Source organism: Coregonus lavaretus (genome assembly GCF_964263955.1).
Source record: "Coregonus lavaretus genome assembly, chromosome: 9".
NCBI lineage: Eukaryota > Metazoa > Chordata > Actinopteri > Salmoniformes > Salmonidae > Coregonus > Coregonus lavaretus.
Window position 1 is genome coordinate 26,871,200 of NC_139996.1, and position 22,937 is coordinate 26,894,136.

At 40.5% G+C, this 22,937-nt stretch overlaps 1 protein-coding gene across 1 annotated transcript in view; it reads right to left on the reverse strand.

Moving 5' to 3' along the window:
* b4galnt3b (beta-1,4-N-acetyl-galactosaminyl transferase 3b) overlaps positions 1-22,937 on the reverse strand; it is a 37,260-nt gene that overhangs the window by 8,868 nt on the left and 5,455 nt on the right. The window contains exons 2-3 of the mRNA XM_084168794.1: positions 11,530-11,585; positions 11,297-11,368 (exon numbers count right to left, since the gene is read on the reverse strand). Of these exons, the coding sequence (XP_084024920.1) occupies positions 11,297-11,368; positions 11,530-11,585 (128 nt within the window). The remainder of the gene's footprint in view (positions 1-11,296; positions 11,369-11,529; positions 11,586-22,937) is intronic.

A 22,937-nucleotide genomic window follows, 5' to 3' on the forward strand; every position in this document is an offset into this window, starting at 1 on the left:
AGGGGGAAAAAATCCAGAAAATCACATTGTAGGATTTTTAATGAATTTATTTGCAAATTATGGTGGAAAATAAGTATTTGGTCAATAACAAAAGTTTCTCAATACTTTGTTATATACCCTTTGTTGGCAATGACACAGGTCAAACGTTTTCTGTAAGTCTTCACAAGGTTTTCACACACTGTTGCTCGTATTTTGGCCCATTCTTATCCACACCCCTACTTTTTGTTTTTTTTAAGGTATCTATGACCAACTGATGTATATCTGTATTCCCAGTCATGTGAAATCCATAGATTAGGGCCTAATGAATGTATTTCAATCGACTGATTTCCTTATATGAACTGTAACTCAGTCAAATCTTTGAAATTGTTGGATGTTGCGTTTATGTATTTGTTCAGTATATTTGTTAGCTGCATTTGTGACCTATTTATGATATCATTAAAGATTATACCTTTATTTTTTATAATGGTTTTTCATCAATTAGTATATTTGAATTTAACCATAATATTAGGCCCGGTTATTTTTACATTTTTACATTTTTGTCTGGCTTGTCGTTCTCCAAATAAAGTGGAATATTTCTAAAACAAGTCGTTGGGTGTAGGCAGGGCCATAAGTAATTAGGTAAACTGGGATATAACTAAATAATTAAATCAGGGTGATCTTTCCACAAATAGACACGTATTTACCCTTCCATGGTAGCAAGAGCGTATCTATTTTTGCTAACTTTCCATTAAAATGTATTGTAGTGAGATCATTTCTTTCTTTCGGGATATGAATACCGAGTCCGTCCACTTCACCGTCAGACCATTTTATTGGTAAACTACACGGTAATGTAAAAGTTTTATTTTTTAGTGATCCAATACGTAATATAGTACACTTATCATAATTTGGTTGTACTCCAGAGAGGTTTGAGAAATTATCTAGATCCTGTATGAGGCTGACAGTTTAATACTTTCTGAGAAGTAGCCATTATTTGCTATTTTACATCTGGGGTTAGTATAATAACTTTAACCCATTGTATAAGAGATTCTCCAAAATTAAAATAGTCCAGGCATTTATATATACAAACTCTAGTTTATATATAAGGCCTTTTCAAAATCAGCTATGAGTAAAAGGCCTGGGTTACCACATTTTTCATACTGTTTTATTGTTTCCAGTACTTGTCTTATATTATCTCCAATGCATGGTCCATGTAAAAAACCTGTCTGATTAGGATGAATAATATCCGACAACACCTTTTTAATTCTATGCATTTGGCTAGAATTTTTGCATCACAACACTGAAGTGTAAGGGGCCTCCAGTTTTTTAGGTGGACTGGATCTTTATATTTACCACCTTGGTTCTGTTTCAGTAATAGTGAAATCAGACCTTCTTGTTCAGTATCTGATAGTTAATCATTTTTATAGGAGTGGTTAAAACATGCTAATAACGGACCTCTGATTACATCGAAAAAGGTTTGATATACCTCAACTGGTATGCCATCCGGCCCTGGAGTTTTTCCTGACTTAAAGGATTTAATTGCATCTAGAAGTTCCTCTTCTGTAATTTGGCCTTCACATGAGTCTTTCTGTACAGCTGTTCATTTTACACTATTAATAGAAAAAAAATCCTCACAATTAACTTCAGTTAGTGGAGACTGAAACTAAAACATATGCTTAAAGTACTTTGCTTCCCCTTTCAAAATATTGTTTAGTGAATCATGGATGACAGTCATTTGTAACAAGTTTCTGTTAATTATTTTTGGTAACATTTCTAATTTGAAGATAAACAGATTATATGGTGCATTTTTCCCCATATTCCAGCCAGTTTGCTTTATTTTTAGTAATATATTACACTTGATCTTTCTTGAATAAGTTCCTCCAGTTCTTTTAATTTTTCCGCTAACTTATTCTGTGCCTCTATGGTACCGTTTTTTATTGCTATCTGTATTGTTAGTTCCTCTATTTCCTGCTCTTTCTATGACAGACTTACCAGGTGAATCCAGGTAAAAGCTATGATCCCTTATTGATGTTAAATCCACTTCAGATCAGTGTAGATAAAGGGGAGAAGACAGGTTAAAGAAGGATTTTTAAGCCTTGAGACAATTGAGACATGGATTGTGTATGTGTGCCATTCAGAGGGTGAATGGGCAAGACAAAAGATTTAAGCGCCTTTGAACGGGGTATGGTAGTAGGTGCCAGGCGCACCGGTTTGAGTGTGTCAAGAACTGCAAAGGTGCTGGGTTTTTTACGCTCAACAGTTTCCCGTGTGTATCAAGAATGATCCACCACCCAAAGGACACCCAGACAACTTGACACAACTGTGAGAAGCATTAGAGTTAATATGTGCCAGCATCCCTGTGGAATGCTTGACACCTTGTAGTCCATGCCCCGATGAATTAAGGCTGTTTTGAGGGCAAAAGGGGGTTCAACTCAATATTAGGAAAGTGTTCCTAATGTTTTGTAGACTCAGTGTATGGCTGATGTATTTAATAATTTGGGCGCATTACATATTCATCTCAAAATAATAGGTCTAATGAGTGTAAAGCAAATGAAGAATATCCAATGGAGATAGGTAATAAATACTGTAAAACTTTGGAGTAAGACTAAAATACATAACAATGCCTTCCAATAAGGAGAAAGTAAAGGGGAGGGTGAAGCCTCCACATGTGAACTAGTTATAATTTAAAAAATGTGTCATTAAAACCTTATTTTGGGGAGCCACACTTGGGACTCTGGGATATAGAGTAAATAAAAATAGTAGCATGTGTAATCTAAAACACTTATTGGATAATCCTGGGGGTACAGAATGTTTTATTTTTAGATAGAAATTATAACTACCTATAATTTAATGAATGTAGCCTATAGCAGGGGTTCCCAAAATGTTTCACTCAGGGCCCCCCTTCCAGCATTGGGGAACATCCTGCACGCCCCTATGGGCACAAGCACTGTTCACGGCACAAACTGTTCACACCCCCTCTTGTCAGTGGAGAGAATTTTGCAGGTTTAAAGCTTATTTCCTGCAATTCTACACATTATGTCATATGGTGCAAAGAACATTTTGCAGTTTTAAAGCTAATTTTCTTGCAATCCTATACATTTTGCCATGTCTAATGTGTATTCATGTGATATTTGAGTGACTAAAAAATGACAACAACCCCTCGCTCCCTCCCTAGGGTGCACGCCCCACAGTTTGGGAACCACTGGCCTACAGGACAGATCAAGCTTGAAAACAAAGCAAAGCAAGGATTGTACAGTGCCATGCAAAAGTATTCATCCCCCTTGGCGTTTTTCCTATTTTGTTGCATTACAACCTGTAATTTAAATTGATTTTTATTTGGATTTCATGTAATGGACATACACAAAATAATCCAAATTGGTTAAGTGAAATGAAAAAAATTACTTGCTTCAAAAAATTCTAACAAAATATAGAACGGAAAAGTGGTGTGTGGATATGTATTCACCCCCTTTGCTATGAAGCCCCTAAATAAGATCTGGTGCAACCAATTACCTTCAGAAGTCACATAATTAGTTAAATAAAGTCCACCTGTGTGCAATCTAACTGTCACATGATCTCAGTATATATATATATATATATATATATATATATATATATATATATATATATATATACACATACATACATACAGTGGGGAGAACAAGTATTTGATACACTGCCGATTTTGCAGGTTTTCCTACTTACAAAGCATGTAGAGGTCTGTAATTTTTTTATCATAGGTACACTTCAACTGTGAGAGACGGAATCTAAAACAAAAATCCAGAAAATCACATTGTATGATTTTTAAGTAATTAATTTGCATTTTATTGCATGACTTAAGTATTTGATCACCTACCAACCAGTAAGAATTCCGGCTCTCACAGACCTGTTAGTTTTTCTTTAAGAAGCCATCCTGTTCTCCACTCATTACCTGTATTAACTGCACCTGTTTGAACTCGTTACCTGTATAAAAGACACCTGTCCACACACTCAGTCAAACAGACTCCAACCTCTCCACAATGGCCAAGACCAGAGAGCTGTGTAAGGACATCAGGGATAAAATTGTAGACCTGCACAAGGCTGGGATGGGCTACAGGACAATAGGCAAGCAGCTTGGTGAGAAGGCAACAACTGTTGGCGCAATTATTAGAAAATGGAAGAAGTTCAAGATGACGGTCAATCACCCTTGGTCTGGGGCTCCATGCAAGATCTCACCTCGTGGGGTATCAATGATCATGAGGAAGGTGAGGGATCAGCCCAGAACTACACGGCAGGACCTGGTCAATGACCTGAAGAGAGCTGGGACCACAGTCTCAAAGAAAACCATTAGTAACACACTATGCCGTCATGGATTAAAATCCTGCAGCGCACGCAAGGTGCCCCTGCTCAAGCCAGCGCATGTCCAGACCCGTCTGAAGTTTGCCAATGACCATCTGGATGATCCAGAGGAGGAATGGGAGAAGGTCATGTGGTCTGATGAGACAAAAATAGAGCTTTTTGGTCTAAAATCCACTCGCCGTGTTTGGAGGAAGAAGAAGGATGAGTACAACCCCAAGAACACCATCCCAACCGTGAAGCATGGAGGTGGAAACAGCATTCTTTGGGGATGCTTTTCTGCAAAGGTGACAGGACGACTGCAGCGTATTGAGGGGAGGATGGATGGGGCCATGTATCGCGAGATCTTGGCCAACAACCTCCTTCCCTCAGTAAGAGCATTGAAGATGGGTCGTGGCTGGGTCTTCCAGCATGACAACGACCCGAAACACACAACCAGGGCAACTAAGGAGTGACTCCGTAAGAAGCATCTCAAGGTCCTGGAGTGGCCTAGCCAGTCTCCAGACCTGAACCCAATAGAATATCTTTGGAGGGAGCTGAAAGTCCGTATTGCCCAGCGACAGCCCCAAAACCTGAAGGATCTGGAGAAGGTCTGTATGGAGGAGTGGGCCAAAATCCCTGCTGCAGTGTGTGCAAACCTGGTCAAGACCTACAGGAAACATATGATCTCTGTAATTGCAAACAAAGGTTTCTGTACCAAATATTAAGTTCTGCTTTTCTGATGTATCAAATACTTATGTCATGCAATAAAATGCAAATTAATTACTTAAAATCATACAATGTGATTTTCTGGTTTTTGTTTTAGATTCCGTCTCTCACAGTTGAAGTGTACCTATGATAAAAAGTTACAGACCTCTACATGCTTTGTAAGTAGGAAAACCTGCAAAATCGGCAGTGTATCAAATACTTGTTCTCCCCACTGTATATATATACATATACACACACACACACACACACACACCTGTTCTGAAAGGCCCCAGAGTCTGCAACACCACTAGGCAAGGGGCACCACCAAGCAAGCGGCACCATGAAGACCAAGGAGCTCTCCAAACAGGTCAGGGACAAATTTGTGGAGAAGTACAGATCAGGGTTGGGTTCTAAAAAAATATCAGAATCTTTGAACATCCCATGGAGCACCATTAAATCCATTATTAAAAAATGGAAAGAAAATGGCACCACAACAAACCTGCCAAGAGAGGGCCGCCCACCAAAACTCACAGACCAGGCAAGGAGGGCATTAATCACAGAGGCAACAAAGAGACCAAAGATAACCCTGAAGGAGCTGCAAAGCTCCACAGCGAGAGATTGGAGGATCTGTCCATAGGACCACTTTAAGCCGTACACTCCACAGAGCTGGGCTTTACGGAAGAGTGGCCAGATTGCTTCAAGAAAAAAATAAGCAAACACGTTCAGTGTTCGCCAAAAGGCATGTGGGAGACTCACCAAACATATGGAAGAAGGTACTCTGGTCAGATGAGACTAAAATTGAGCTTTTTGGCCATCAAGGAAAATGCTATGTCTGGCGCAAACCCAACACCTCTCATCACCCCTAGAACACCATCGCCACAGTGAAGCATGGTGGTGGCAGCATCATGCTGTGGGGATGTTTTTCCTGGGAAACTGGTCAGAATTGAAGGAATGATGGATGGCGCTAAATACAGGGAAATTCTTGAGGGAAACCTGTTTCAGTCTTCCAGAGATTTGAGACCGGGACGGAGGTTCACCTTCCAGCAGGACAATGACCCTAAGCATACTGCTAAAGCAACACTTGAGTGGTTTAAGGGGAAACATTTAAATGTCTTGGAATGGCCTAGTCAAAGCCCAGACCTCAATCCAATTGAGAATCTGTGGTATGACTTAAAGATTGCTGTACACCAGCAGAACCCATCCAACTTCAAGGAGCTGGAGCAGTTTTGTCTTGAAGAATGGGCAAAAATCCCAGGGGCTAGATGTGCCAAGCTTATAGAGACATACCCAAGAGACTTGCAGCTGTAATTGCTGCAAAAGGTGGCTCTACAAATATTGATTAATTAATAGTTATGCACGCTCAAGTTCTGTTTTTTTGTCTTATTTCTTGTTTGTTTCACAAAAAAATATATTTTGCATCTTCAAAGTGGTAGGCATGTTGTGTAAATCAAATACAAACCCCCCAAAAAATCCATTTTATTTCCAGTTTGTAAGGCAACAAAATAGAAAAAAATGCCAAGGGGGGTGAATACTTTCGCAAGCCACTGTAAATTGGACTTTTTGTATGGTAAAAATACAAATGACAGCTCAGCGCTGCGTACTTGAAAGCAGTGATGCCAACTTAGCAATTTTGTTGCTAGATTTAGCAACTTTTCAGACTACCCAGGCAACTTTTTTTTCAAACAGCACCTAGCAACAAATTTAGCTACTTTAAAAAAAAGTATTTGGAACTTTTAGCAACTTTTGAAAAGTGACTCAAACGCGAAAATGCACGCACTTTCCCTCTAAATTACACAAAAACGATTTTCTCTGTCACATACTCAGTCACAACACATGTGCCTGGCTGCAAAAGTGCATTGTGAGTTGCTATCTCAATAAGATAGCATATATACCTTGTTATTAGCTTGTACCTATAATTGTTGATCAGTTAGGTAGCATGTTAACTACCAATACACTGCTTAAAAAACTATAATTGTTCAGAATGTGTAAGTTTACTTATTAATAAGAAAATACATTCAATAATTCAATGTGTTGCGCTTAAAAATATAAATATCTGATCGTATAAAATGTGTTGTGTTTATATTACTTTTAAAAATAAAAATATGTGATAATAAACAAATCTAAACTAACAAATGTCAAATCATATTTGTCGCCGAAATGGCCAGTCAATTTGAATAACGTTATTGTGTATTCTACGTAATGATGCAGTTTTACGTTATTATGTAATGACGTCATCACACAATGACATCACAACGTCATTTAGCAACAAATCAACCCGCCTCTAGCAAGTTCCCCTGAAAATTAGTTGGTAACACTGCTTGAAAAGATTATATTGTTATTTGTTAATCCCGAAGTAGATACACACTACCAGTGAAAAGTTTTAGAACACCTACTCATTCAAGGATTTTTCTTTTTTTTAAACTATTTTCTACATTGTAGAATAATAGTGAAGACATACAACTATGAAATAACACATATGGAATCATGTATTAACCAAAAAGGTGTTAAACAAATCAAAATATTGTATATATTTTTCCTTCTTAATGCGTTTGAGCCAATCAGTTGTGTTGTGACAAGGTAGGGGGGGGGGGGGGGGGGTATACAGAAGATAGCCCTATTTGGTAAAAGGCCAAGTCCATATTATGGCAAGAACAGCTCAAATAAGCAAAGAGAAACGACAGTCCATCATTACTTTAAGACATGAAGGTCAGTCAATACGGAACATTTCAAGAACTTTGAAAGTTTCTTCAAGTGCAGTTGCAAAAATCATCAAGCACTATGATGAAACTGGCTCTCATGAGGACTGTCACAGGAATGTCCCTTAGTAGTGGTTTCTTTGCAGCAAATTGACCATGAAGGACGGATTCACACAGTCTCCTCTGCTACAGAGGATAAGTTCATTAGTTACCAGCCTCAGAAATTGTAGCCCAAATAAATGCTTCACAGAGTTCTAGTAACAGGCACATCTCAACATCAACTGTTCAGAGGAGACTGTGTGAATCAGGCCTTCATGGTCAAATTGCTGCAAAGAAACCACTACTAAAGGACACCAATAAGAAGAAGAGACTTGCTTGGGCCAAGAAACACGAGCAATGGACATTAGACCGGTGGAAATTTGTCCAAATTTGAGATTTTTGGTTCCAACCGCCGTGTCTTTGTGAGACGCGGTGTGGGTGAACAGATGATCTCCGCATGTGTATTTCCCACCGTGAAGCATGGAGGAGGAGGTGTTTTGGTGTGGGGGTGCTTTGCTGGTGACACTGTCTGTGATTTATTTAGAATTCAAGGCACACTTAACCAGCATGGCTACCACAGCATTCTGCAGCGATATGCCATCCCATCTGGTTTGGGCTTAGTGGGACTATCAACAGGACAATGACCCAACATAAACATTTACCAAAAAGTTATATTTTGGTTTCATCTGACCATATGACATTCTCCCAATCCTCTTCTGGATCATCCAAATGCAGTCTAGCAAACTTCAGACAGGCCTGGACATGTACTGGCTTAAGCAGGGGGACACGTCTGGCACTGCAGGATTTGAGTCCCTGGTGGCGTAGTGTGTTACTGATGGTAGGCTTTGTTACTTTGGTCCCAGCTCTCTGCAGGTCATTCACTAGGTCCCCCCGTGTGGTTCTGGGATTTTTGCTCACCGTTCTTGTGATCATTTTGACCCCACGGGGTGAGATCTTGCGTGGAGCCCCAGATCGAGGGAGATTATCAGTGGTCTTGTATGTCTTCCATTTCCTAATAATTGCTCCCACAGTTGATTTCTTCAAACCAAGCTGCTTACCTATTGCAGATTCAGTCTTCCCAGCCTGGTGCAGGTCTACAATTTTGTTTCTGGTGTCCTTTGACAGCTCTTTGGTCTTGGCCATAGTGGAGTTTGGAGTGTGACTGTTTGAGGTTGTGGACAGGTGTCTTTTATACTGATAACAAGTTCAAACAGGTGCCATTAATACAGGTAACGAGTGGAGGACAGAGGAGCCTCTTAAAGAATAAGTTACAGGTCTGTGAGAGCCAGAAATCTTGCTTGTTTGTAGGTGACCAAATACTTATTTTCCACCATAATTTGCAAATAAATTCATAAAAAATCCTACAATGTGATTTTCTGGATTATTTTTTCTCAATTTGTCTGTCATAGTTGACGTGTACCTATGATGAAAATTACAGGCCTCTCTCATCTTTTTAAGTGGGAGAACTTGCACAATTGGTGGCTGACTAAATACTTTTTCCCCCCACTGTATCTAATGAAAAGGTGGTTTAACCTGGTTCGAAACCAGGGAAAACACAAATCAATAATATCAAATGTAGAGATAAGATACAGCAGCAGTGAAATGGTGTACAGCCCGGAAAATAACTGGTTACAAAATCATTTAGAGAGTCGTAATTTCACGGTACTCAGGTCTATCAGATGATGTTTCGAAAATACACTTTGGAAGTTTAGTTAGCAAGTGTTAACACAAAAACCTTCTGGTTCAATTGTTGACGATATGTATGGTTCCATAAGCCCAAATCACACGGGGTAGACCCATATGCTAAGTAGACTAAAGTGTGATTTGGGCTTAATACAAATATGGTATATCTTTAAATGGGTTTTATGGTAAAAATTACAAAATAAACAGTTTGATAATGTTGTGGAAGGACTCTACTTTAAACGTACAGATAGAGTAGGCTACATACCAAAGAAAATGACTTCTCTCAGCGAGTCGCTGCTTTTGTGAAATTTTGGAATACCGCTGTTAGAAGGTAAACAATTCTGGAGCAAAGCCAATGCTCATAAATCAATTGAAATATATAGAGCTTTCGACTCTATGATTGTGTGGGACAAATCAATGGTCTTAACAAGGCATTCCTTAGTCATTTGAAACTAATGTTTAAAATATACAGTCACAATGAGTGTGAGAGTTGACTGCATTTGCATTCTGTTGTAAAAGTTTTGTTTAAAGTATTCAAGGGACATGCAAACACATTTTTGGATGGGGGGATACTATGAAACATATACGGTATCATAAATCTTCAGCATTTGTAACGCATTTTAACTAAGGTTTTGAATGAATGACAAACTATTTAGAAAAGTTTGTATTTACAGGAAAACTAAAGTGTGGTGTTAAACTAAATAATCTAAAATAATGCTGTTTAGACTAGGCCTACACATAGCGAATGTAAAGCTTTTGTAGGGACATAATCCTTATTTTTTGTTAAAGTGGGAAATGGGGTGTACTGGGACCCCAGCTTTGCAGTCTTACAGAAACCAGGTGAACCTGGATAGTTTGATGATTTTCCTCCTGAATAGAATGTTGAATACTCCTTGAATACTGGTAGATGGATATAAAGACAGGGTTAGTTGACAACATCACAAAAGCTAAAGGCTGTGTGTTATGTATTCGAGTAGGCTCAACAAGTGCTTATTGGGCAAATTAATGTATGTTTTCAGTAAACACTTGGAGACTAAATGTAGTTTACATGTCAATAATCCTTTGATTTAAAGCCAATCCTGTCCGTCTTGCCCCAAAGTTGCGCACACATCGGTTTTGTTGGTCACAACCTACCTGTCTATACTTATGTATATTTGTCTGTGATGTTTGTTGAATAGGCTAATAGAGGCCTCACAGAATATTGTGCTAGGGACAAACAGTAGGCTGACATGAATTTTATGAGTATCTAAATGTCCGAATTTTGTTTTCACACGCGTAAATTCTCTGGCTTTCGAGCACAGCATTGCTGAAGGCTTGGTAGCCATAACAATGCTCTGCTGAAGAGGAGAGAATGGTAAGAAATGTTCTGAGAAACAATTTTGTGAACTCGTACAGAGGTGGTTTGGGAAAGAATACACACGCACCCCCTGCACTGTCTTCACATTTTGCTGCCTTAAAATGAAATCTAAAATGGGATTACATTCGATTTTTTTCATACAGATCTTCACAACATACTCCACATCTTCAAAGTGAAAGAAAATTCTAGCAAATTGTCCAAATGTATAAAAACATTTTTTTAACTAAGATGTCTTGAATGCTTACATCTTCACACCCCACAGTTAATACTTGGTGGAAGCCCCTTTGGCAGCCATTAAAGCTGTGAATCCTTTTAAATATGATTCTACCAACTATGCACAGCAGCACACTGTGATGACTCCTACTTAGATTCTGCTCAAACACTGATTCCTACTATACACTAGGGCATAAATACACACACTTACACAAGGGGGGAGGGGGAGGGAGGGAGGGGGGGGGGGGGGGGGGGGTTGAGCAAGCCTGGGCAGGTGGTGGATTATTCCTGTGAGGTGAATAAGAGAGTGTACCTCTGGCCTCCAGGGCTGTGGGGTGTAGCTGGAACGCCAGGCTTCTGAATCCTCCTTCGCATCACCTCCAAACTGGAACACACACAACCAGATCAGGCAACTACTTTTATTTTGTGATAGGTGTGTATGGGAAAACTGGTATGTGACAAATTCTGTCTCCCACACTCTCTTACCCTCCTCTCCATACTGTCTCTCTCCCTCTCTCCTTCTCCTCTCTCTCCCCCCACCCTTACCAATCTCTCTTGGGTAGGTCTTCTCCCGAGGCTATCCTCACTGGCAAGACTGAAACCTGCAGCAGAGAGAGCGAGCGAGAGGAGGGAGGGAGGGAAGAGAAGAGAGAGAGAGAGATTTTAGAAAGGGAAACAAATACACAGACACTATCCTAGGTTCTAGTTAAAAGTTAAACCCACAGAATTAGGAATTAGAATACAAGAATGGACATGAACCTTCTTATGATGGTCCAATGGTCAGTCATGTTTGTCAGGGAGTTGGTCAACTATGGTTTGCCAGTGCTGTGATAAGATATTGTGTAAAACAATGAATGTGAAGAATTGATCCACACTGTACAGTGCATTCGTAAAGTATTCAGACCCCTTGACTCTTTCAACATTTTGTTACGTTACAGCCATGGATTCAATTGTTTTCCCCCCCTCATCAATCTACACACAATACACAGCATGATTCTGCCCCCACCATGCTTCACCGTAGGGATGGTGCCAGGTTTCCTCCAGACTTGACACTTGGCATTCAGGCCAAAGAGTTCAATCTTGGCTTCATCAGACCAGAGAACCTTGTTTCTCATGGTCTGAGAGTCTTTAGGTGCCTTTTGGCAAACTCCAAGTGGGCTGTCATGTGCCTTTTACTGAGGAGTGGCTTCCGTCTGACCACTCTACCATAAAAGCCTGATTGGTGGAGTGCTGCAGAGATTATTGTCCTTCTGGAAGGTTCTCCCATCTCCACAGATGCGGCCAGCTCTAGGAAGAGTCTTGGTGGTTCCAAACTTCTTCCATCAATGCTGCAGAAACTTTTTGGTACCCTTACCAAGATCTGTGCCTCGACACAATCGTGTCTTGGAGCTCTATGGAAAATCCCTTCGACCTCATGGCTTGGTTTTTGCTCTGACATGCACTGTCAACTGTGGGACCTTATATAGACAGGGGTGTGCCTTTCCAAATCATGTCCAACCAATTGAATTTACCACAGGTGGACTCCAATCAAGTTGTAGAAACAGCTCAAGGATGATCAATGGAAACAGGATGCACCTGAGCTCAATTTCGAGTCTCATAGCAAAGGGTCTGAATACTTATGTAAATAAGGTTTCTGTTTTTTATTTGTAATACATATGAAAACAAATCTAAAAACCTGTTTTTGCTTTGACATTATGGTTTATTGTGTGTAGATTGATGAGGAATTATTTTTTTTAATCCATTTTAGAATAATGCTGTAATGTACCAAAATGTGGAAGTAGTCAAGGGGTCTGAATACTTTCCGAATGCACTGTATGTGTGTTAGCTCGCTAGCCAGCCAGTTTTAGAGGAATGATTCCATAGATCTTTTCAAATTAACGGCCAATATGCCAACATTCCATTCAAACTGGCTCAAATCAGTTGATGATAGGACTTGTAAAGTTGTAAATGCAACTATTTTATCGTAAATAGCACTCACAGCTTCCCAAGAAAATAAAATCTGAGACATTTATGGTCAGTTTACATATACAGTGAGGGAAAAAAGTATTTGATCCCCTGCTGATTTTGTACGTTTGCCCACTGACAAAGACATGATCAGTCTATCATTTTAATGGTAGGTTTATTTGAACAGTGAGACAGAATAACAAAAAAATCCATAAAAACACATGTCAAAAATGTTATAAATTGATTTGCATTTTAATGAGGGAAATAAGTATTTGACCCCTCTGCAAAACTTGACTTAGTACTTGGTGGCAAAACCCTTGTTGGCAATCACAGAGGTCAGACGTTTCTTGTAGTTGGCCACCAGGTTTGCACACATCTCAGGAGGGATTTTGTCACACACCTCTTTGCAGATCTTCACCAAGTCATTAAGGTTTCGAGGCTGACGTTTGGCAACTCGAACCTTCAGCTCCCTCCACAGATTTTCTATGGGATTAAGGTCTGGAGACTGGCTAGGCCACTCCAGGACCTTAATGTGCTTCTTCTTGAGCCACTCCTTTGTTGCCTTGGCCGTGTGTTTTGGGTCATTGTCATGCTGGAATACCCATCCACGACCCATTTTCAATGCCCTGGCTGAGGGAAGGAGGTTCTCACCCAAGATTTGACGGTACATGGCCCCGTCCATCGTCCCTTTGATGCGGTGAAGATGTCCTGTCCCCTTAGCAGAAAAACACCTCCAAAGCATAATGTTTCCACCTCCATGTTTGACGGTGGGGATGGTGTTCTTGGGGTCATAGGCAGCATTCCTCTTCCAAACACGGCGAGTTGAGTTGATTCCAAAGAGCTCCATTTTGGTCTCATCTGACCACAACACTTTCACCCAGTTCTCCTCTGAATCATTCAGATGTTCATTGGCAAACTTCAGAAGGGCATGTACATGTCCATGTACAAGTATTTGATACATCAGAAAAGCAGAACTTAATATTTGGTACAGAAACTTTGTTTGCAATTACAGAGATCATACGTTTCCTGTAGGTCTTGACGAGGTTTGCACACACTGCAGCAGGGGTTTTGGCCCACTCCTCCATACAGACCGTCTCCAGATCCTTCAGGTTTCGGGGCTGTCGCTGGGCAATACGGACTTTCAGCTCCCTCCAAAGATATTCTATAGGGTTCAGGTCTGGAGACTGGCTAGGCCACTCCAGGACCTTGAGATGCTTCTTACGGAGTCACTCCTTAGTTGCCCTGGCTGTGTGTTTCGGGTCGTTGTCATGCTGGAAGACCCAGCCACGACCCATCTTCAATGCTCTTACTGAGGAAAGGAGGTTGTTGGCCAAGATCTCGCGATACATGGCCCCATCCATCCTTCCCTCAATACGGTGCAGTCGTCCTGTCACCTTTGCAGAAAAGCATCCCCAAAGAAATGATGTTTCCACCTCCATGCTTCACGGTTGGGATGGTGTTCTTGGGGTTGTACTCATCCTTCTTCTTCCTCCAAACACGGCGAGTGGAGTTTAGACCAAAAAGCTATATTGTCTCATCAGACCACATGACCTTCTCCCATTCCTCCTCTGGATCATCCAGATGGTCATTGGCAAACTTCAGACGGGACATGAGCTGGCCTTGCGTGCGCTGCAGGATTTTAATCCATGATGGCGTAGTGTGTTACTAATGGTTTTCTTTGAGACTCTGGTCCCAGCTCTCTTCAGGTCATTGACCAGGTCCTGCCGTGTAGTTCTGGGCTGATCCCTCACCTTCCTCATGATCATTGATGCCCCACGAGGTGAGATCTTACATGGAGCCCCAGAACGAGGGTGATTGACCGTCATCTTGAACTTCTTCCATTTTCTAATAATTGCGCCAACAGTTGTTGCCTTCTCACCAAGCTGCTTGCCTATTGTCCTGTAGCCCATCCCAGCCTTGTGCAGGTCTACAATTTTATCCCTGATGTCCTTACACAGCTTTCTGGTCTTGGCCATTGTGGAGAGGTTGGAGTCTGTTTGATTGAGTGTGTGGACAGGTGTCTTTTATACAGGTAACGAGTTCAAACAGGTGCAGTTAATACAGGTAATGAGTGGAGAACAGAAGGGCTTCTTAAAGAAAAACTAACAGGTCTGTGAGAGCCGGAATTCTTACTGGTTGGTAGGTGATCAAATACTTATGTCATGCAATAAAATGCAAATTAATTACTTAAAAATCATACAATGTGATTTTCTGGATTTTTGTTTTAGATTCCGTCTCTCACAGTTGAAGTGTACCTATGATAAAAATTACAGACCTCTACATGCTTTGTAAGTAGGAAAACCTGCAAAATCGGCAGTGTATCAAATACTTGTTCTCCCCACTGTATATGTGCTTTCTTGAGCAGGGGGACCTTGCGGGCGTTGCAGGATTTCAGTCCTTCACGGCGTAGTGTGTTACCAATTGTTTTCTTTGTGACTATGGTCCCAGCTGCCTTGAGATCATTGACAAGATCCTTCTGTGTAGTTCTGGGCTGATTCCTCACCGTTCTCATGATCATTGCAACTCCACGAGGTGAGATCTTACATGGAGCCCCAGGCCGAGGGAGATTGACAGTTATTTTGTGTTTCTTCCATTTGCGAATAATCGCACCAACTTTTGTCACCTTCTCACCAAGCTCCTTGGCGATGGTCTTGTAGCCCATTCCAGCCTTGTGTAGGTCTACAATCTTGTCCCTGACATCCTTGGAGAGCTCTTTGGTCTTGGCCATGGTGGAGAGTTTGGAATCTGATTGATTGATTGCTTCTGTGGACAGGTGACTTTTATACAGGTAACAAACTGAGATTAGGAGCACTCCCTTTAAGAGTGTGCTCCTAATCTCAGCTCGTTACCTGTATAAAAGACACCTGGGAGCCAGAAATCTTTTTGATTGAGAGGGGGGGTCAAATACTTATTTCCCTCATTAAAATGCAAAATCAATTTATAACATTTTTTACATGCGTTTTTCTGGATTTTTTGTTGTTATTCTGTCTCTCACTGTTCAAATAAAACCTACCATTAAAATTATAGATTGATCATTTCTTTGTCAGTGGGCAAACGTACAAAATCAGCAGGGGATCAAATACTTTTACCCCTCACTGTAGTTGAGGCTATTTATACAGAAAATTGGTATAAAACCTGTATAAACTGCATTTATAATTATATGACAATATTTTAGGTTGACTATAATTCCATTACACAATTTCTGACATCACATGCCTTACTTTTATTGTCCTGCATAAGTAAAAGCAATGCATTACCTATGCCTCTACTGCCATTCATTCCAGACTGGTTTTGGATTTCTCCCTGACCAAGATGGCTGCCATTTAGTACTGCGCCCCTGGAGCAAATTAGGGTTAAGTGCCTTGCTCAAGTGCACAGACATATTTTTCACCTTGTCGGCTCGGGTAATCGAACCAGCAACCTTTCAGTTACTGGCCCAACGCTCTAACCGCTAGGCTACCTGCTGCCCCATTATGGAACTTTTAGGGTTTATGACATAGCCCTAGGGCTGTTGCGGAGACCGTATTACCGCCACACCTGTGGTCACGAGTCATGAAGGCAGTCAAATTCCACATTAGCATTTAGTCACGGTAATTAGGCTTCTCCAAGCTCTGATGCTGCTGCTCATTAGTAGCGTACCAAACTTGCTAACTGCCTGGTACTCAGCACTATATTGTCCCTCTAATCACTCTGACATCAATGGAAATGTAATCGAAAATCTAATCAAACACTTCATGAGAGCCCATGAGCTCATGTTGCACAACATTTCTATAGGCTATGCAATTGCAGGAGAAAACAGAGTGATGGCCGCTTTTAAAAAGAGGAGGAACCCATCAGCTTTATATAGGCTAGGCCTACTATATTTATTTCTCTACTTTCCTAATATTAAGCACATTGCTTATATTTACAACAGGAGTATAGCCTACCTGGTTGGCATGAAAATAAACCACAGGGAAAAGCATTCTCCATTCACTATTTAAGTGCATAGATGCCATGTATTTTTTCCGCTGCCCCTGTTTGGATACAGGTGCATAATGGTCCATTCTAAATCAAAACAAATGTCACACATATATTATTTAGTATATGTAAAGGCAAGATTAAATCAAGAATAGTCTGATGGGTGACAATATTAGCCTATCACTTGTGAATTATATATTATCACTTGTGAATGATGCCCAGCATATGGAACAATGCCTTTTTTTTGCGACTTGTTTGAATCATAGTCGCACAACTCATGTAGCCTAGCCCATATGTTTTAATAAGGTTTGTATCACAACTAAAGTGGCCAAATAACTTCTTAAAATTAAGCACATTAATCCACTTTACAAGGGGTGTAGAGCCTAACTGGCATATATAAACAGCGCGTGAGTTTCAAGTTTGGAGAAGATCATTTTCACCATACAAAATGCACCCTCATAATAAAGGCATTACATGCATAATTACATTTGCGTTCACTTTTGATAAATGGTGTTTTCCGCTAATGGAACATTTGCGCTTATAGCCTACTACCATGTGCGCATTGCTGCGCTTATAATGTGATGAAATAGCCTAATAGTTTATCAACATTTTAAGCTAAATGTTCTGATCTGTTGCATAAGCCACACTGCATAAAAAATGCTTTTTTGATGCTAGTGGTTGTATTAATTTGGGATCTATCGCATCCCACAACTGTCCCAGACTATGTTTGGAATATCTATTTCTCGCACAGAATAGAATAGCTCGACTTTTGTACTATGGGGGATAGTAGATTGACATAGGCTAGTGCTTTTGCTGTCCGGTAGGCCTACTCATCTTGTTGGCTGACGAAAAGTAAAATGTAGACAGTTCATCCAATATCTTCAATATGCACCTCGGAATTGGATAAGGACGTGCACAGTTGCGTCCCTGATGTTTCGGTCTTAACTTGTAGCCTGTGAGAAAGACCAAATCAAGTGACGAGAGACACTTCGGATTGCGCAGCACACTCCGGGAGAAGGGCACAACGCAGCACTCCGGGCCGCAAAAGGCATGTATCTTTTTAGGGTGCATTATGGCCACAAAGGGGATGCCACCGTGAAATTCGAGGCATTATCAAATGCTTGTCAAATTGTGAATGAGAGACTATTGGAGTGTGTACAGCCTGCTCATGCCTTTCAAGCGACTTTTTTCGAATCATCATTAGTCTCATCATGCAGCCTTACAATGTATTAAAAATCAAAACATATAGCCCAACGTTTGTAGAACAACTAATGTTACATGAATAACTAAATTAAGCATATAGGATTACCCATTTCTTTGTTAACCGCTCAACACAGAATTGCCGCATGTGCGCACTCCCTCAAATCGTTTGAGAAAATATCCTTTCTATTTTATTCAGATTTGTTCAATTGTTTTCTTCATACTATAAAATAATATAAATTAATGCCACGGAATTATAATCAAATCTTGTCTGCTAAATAAACGAGTGTAGCCCACAGCCATTTGGCATAGCCACATCAGGACAACTCGGATGCTATTCTTTTCTTCTGAAATAGACTACATTTTCTTCATATCATGCTTCTTTAGACCTGTCTAAAATAAATAATGGATATATTGTGAAGGTGTAGGCTATATTACATGGACATAATACTTTTTCAAATGGCTTGTAGGCTGTGTGTGGAAGCCAGGAGACGCTAAATGTGTTTGTTAATTAATGGACAGTTATTTGCTTGACAATCACCGGCTGACTAAATTTCGTGACCGTCACAGCCCTACATAGCCTCTAGTAATTTAATAGGATCTCTATGGTTAAATCATCTGTTATCACACAATCAGCTGGTTATTAAAAAGGAAATGACACACGCACATGAATCTGAACCCACACACAGACACACACACACACTCACTTTAACACTATTGCTTTGATGGTCATGGAATTTAGGGTCACTGTTATTAATAAAATAATAACATATTTTTTGGTTGCACATTTTCTCCTCTCCTCCGCTCCGGACTGTCTCAGGTCGTGTTTACGCTTGACACTTACATGCAACTTCTGCTATCAGAATACAAAGACCGCATTGAAAAGACTGCTCTAGGCGCACAAAAGTCGATTTCTGGTCTAATGGTGTCCGATCTGGGTGACCACTTCAGTTGGTGGTCAGGGATGCATTGTGTGCCGATTTCTCCTCAGTCTGGACGCAATCAGGCTACCGAAAGTGCATACAGTGGGCGATATCAGCACTCCTCCCACAAGTCTCCAGAAAATGTGTGTTTTGAGACTGAGAGGCCCCTTTTCATTACAAAGTTGGAGGAAATACATTCCTAGCGTGTGGGGAACATGTTTGCTGGCCTCAAATGCTAGCCAGCTAGCTAATATTTAGAAAAACTAATTTGTTTGGCTAGAGTTATGCTAACCAGTTTGCGATCCCTTTAGTGTTTCTTGCTAGCTACAGAGGTTAGCTGGCTAGTTAGTAGTTAGCTACTGCTATCAGTTGTTGTGTTATCATATTTTTGCATATTCCACCGTTTGTAAAATGCATTCTGTCAGTTTAATATAGCGCGGGGAAAACGCACACTCTGGACACGGTAGACACTTTAAAATGTAGGTGTAGATGCATGACGCGTTCAGAATTCCATGATCAGAACTCTTTGATCAGAATACTAAAGCTGCATGAACTGTCAAGTCTAAACAGGGCCAGTGTGCCCTGTTTTTGGTGCATGTATTACATGATACTTGTTTGCTACAAAACCTTGCTAAAACAAGGAGCAGCAAAGTTTCATCACTTTGTAAAGAGTCAATGTTACCACAGAAACAGTCTCATTCATGTCAACTCCGCTGCAGCCCTTCAGTCAGCTGTTTGTTCAACAACGTTCTAAAAACTGGCAATTTTTTTCTCTTCTCATTGCTCTTTATATCGGCCGTTAAATGTGAACCAGGCTTACCTTTACTGTTTTTGGGTTAAGTTTGTCGACTTGAAAATGAAGTTCATAAAACAAAACAAATATATAGCTTTATACATACAGTATATATATTTTTACGGTTATGACGGTTACACAATTATACAATTACCGTGCCAGTCCTATTTAACCCTTTGTAGTCATTGGAATTGGCCTATATGGATAGGGATAAAGGGTCGTTCCACCTTAAAAGGAACCAAGAGGATTTTGAACACCCTCCATCTCAGATTGTTCTGAAATTGTTTCTGTTGTTAGAAACAGGTAAGATTAGCATTCCTGCAACATTATGTTGTTGAAATATAATTTGATTTCTGCAAAATTAAGCTAATTGATTGCATCTAAATTACGCATTTTAATTCATAGGATTCATATAATATGAAATAAATATAGCACCTAACATCCGATTTGGACCAAACTTTTTTAGAACAATGAGTTAGACATGAGTAATCGAAAGCAATGGTCAAAAGCCACCCACAGACCCCCACACCAATCCCACCCCAACAACGAGTATATATACACTGAACAAATATATAAAACGCAACATGCAACAACTTTACTGAGTTACAGTTAATATAAAGGAAATCAGTCAATTGAAATTAATTCATTAAGTCCTAATCTATGGATTTCACAAGACTGGGCAGGGGCGCAGCCATGGGTGGACCTGGGAGGGCATAGGCCCACCCACTTGGGAGCCAGGTCGAGCCAATCAGAATGAGTTTTTCCCCACAAAAGGGCATTATTACAGACAGAAATCCTTCTCAGTTTCATCAGCTGTCCTGGTGGCTGGTCTCAGACTATTCCGAAGGTGAAGAAGCCGGATGTGGAGATCCTGGGCTGACGTGGTTACACTTGGTCTGCGGTTGTAAGGCAGGTTGGACGTACTGCCAAATTCTCTAAAACAACGTTGGAGGCGACTTATGGTAGAGAAATTAACATTAAATTATCTGGCAACAGCTCTGGTGGACATTCCCGCAGTCAGCATGCCAATTGCACGCTCCCTCAAAACTTGAGACATCTGTGGAATTGTGTTGTGTGACAAAACATCTTGATATGCCACACGTGTCAGGTGGATGGATTACCTTGGCAAAGGAAAAATGCTCACTAAAAGGGATGTAAACAAATTTGTGCACAATATTTGAGAGAAAAGCTTTTTGTACGTATGGAACATTTCTGGGATCTTTTATTTCTGCTCATGAAACATGGGACCAACACTTTACATGTTGCGTGTATATTTTTATTCAGCGTAGTATCAGTTCTACGTGTCTGATAAGTAGTATGGAGCTGCGGCTCAGAGTATTGTTTCTTCATTCCATGTCATGTATTTTCAGTGAATTCTGTGATGTTTTTGCATCCCCTGTTCAGAAATTAGTAATTTAAATTGTTATAAGTCCCATCCTACATCCTGTTATTACCGGGTTCTGACCACTAGATTGTGCTGTTCCTGCTATTAGGTTAAACAAGTTTGAATATCCCCCACCACCTCAATGTTAAAAGGGATAGTTCAACAAAATTACATATTGGTTCCATTAGCCTGTAAGCACTCTATGCACAAGGTATGACAGCAACCCATGCTTTGGTTTTGTTGGCCACTGTTTCAAAACAGGGGTTCTGAACCGGTTTGAACCCCAAAAAAGTAACTGTTTACATTGAGTGAACAAAACATTAAGGACACCTTCCTAATATTGAGTTGCACACCCCCTTTTGCCCTCAGAACAGCCTCAATTCGTCGGAAAATGGACTCTACTCTAGGTGTCGAAAGCATTCCACAGGGATGCTGGCCCATGTTGACTCCCACAGTTGTGTCAAGTTGGCTGGATGTCCTTTGGTGGTGGACCACTCTTTATACACATGGGAAACTGTTGAGCGTAGAAAACCCAGCAGCATTGCAGTTCTTGACACGCTCAAACTGGTGCGCCTGACACGTACTACCATACCCTGTTCAAAGGCACTACAATCTTTTCTTACCCTCTGAATGGCATACATACACAATCCATGTCTCAATTGTCTCAAGGCTTAAAAATCCTTATTTAACCCATCTCCTCCCCTTCATCTACACTGATTGAAGTGGATTCAACAAGTGACATCAATAAGGGATCATAGCTTTCAGCTGGAATCACCTGGTCAGTCTGTCATTGAAAGAGCATGTAATGTTTTGTACACTGTGTATATTGTTCCTTTCTGTTCCTTTTTAAACCTCTGAAATCTATGTATTTTCACATTTAGCTTGACTTTAAAATTACTTCACCAATCAGTGCAGATAGAGCAGCTTACTATGGAGGGGGCAAGCTATTGTTTACATGCATTGGACAGACAAGTGTAGGGCACGAGATGCAACAAATTTTGCAGGTGGGGAGAAAGCGAGAGAGGGTGGAGGAGGACGCTTGGCTTGAAGCTCTGGGCATCTTGTTATGACATGCATTATCTGAATTAGGCTGACAGAATTATACCTACAGGGGAGTGGCTTCTATGAAGGAACTTTGAATGTCTTTGAACTTCTGATAGTTGGCTTAGCGTTGGACCAGCTGACAAACAAGCTTTTGTGTGCAGAGCAGCACCAGAATTAAAATAGAAACACATCTTACCTTTGTGTAGGTAATAAATCCAATGTGAAACATTATAACTATATTATCCTTAATTAGCACAGAAAATCCATTATTCTCTAATTAAAAATCTCTCTCCCTAATTTCTGAATCACATCAGTAGGCTACAGTTGCCTATGCCTCAGAGGGGAAGGGGCAGGTAGCCTACACACTCACAAAGACTGGCAAAGATTTTCAGCTGGCAGGCAGACATTGGAAAAAGTTTGAGTGACAGAGTGAGGGCCTTGCATAAGTTCTTTGTTGCGTTTTTTTGTGGGATTGGAAAAAAAATACCCTGAACGTAAAACAACGTTATTAAGCAGTTCCCATGCGTTTAATATAACGGTTCTGTTCTGGAACAGTATGGATCACTTTCATTCCAGGTTGGGATTCTGTTCCTTGAAAGACGTAGTTATTTTCCAGTTCTCTGTTCTGTTCCCTGAACTGGATCCAACCCCTGGTTTCAAATGCTAACATTTTAGCATGTGTGGCACCAATCCAATGCAAGTCAATGGT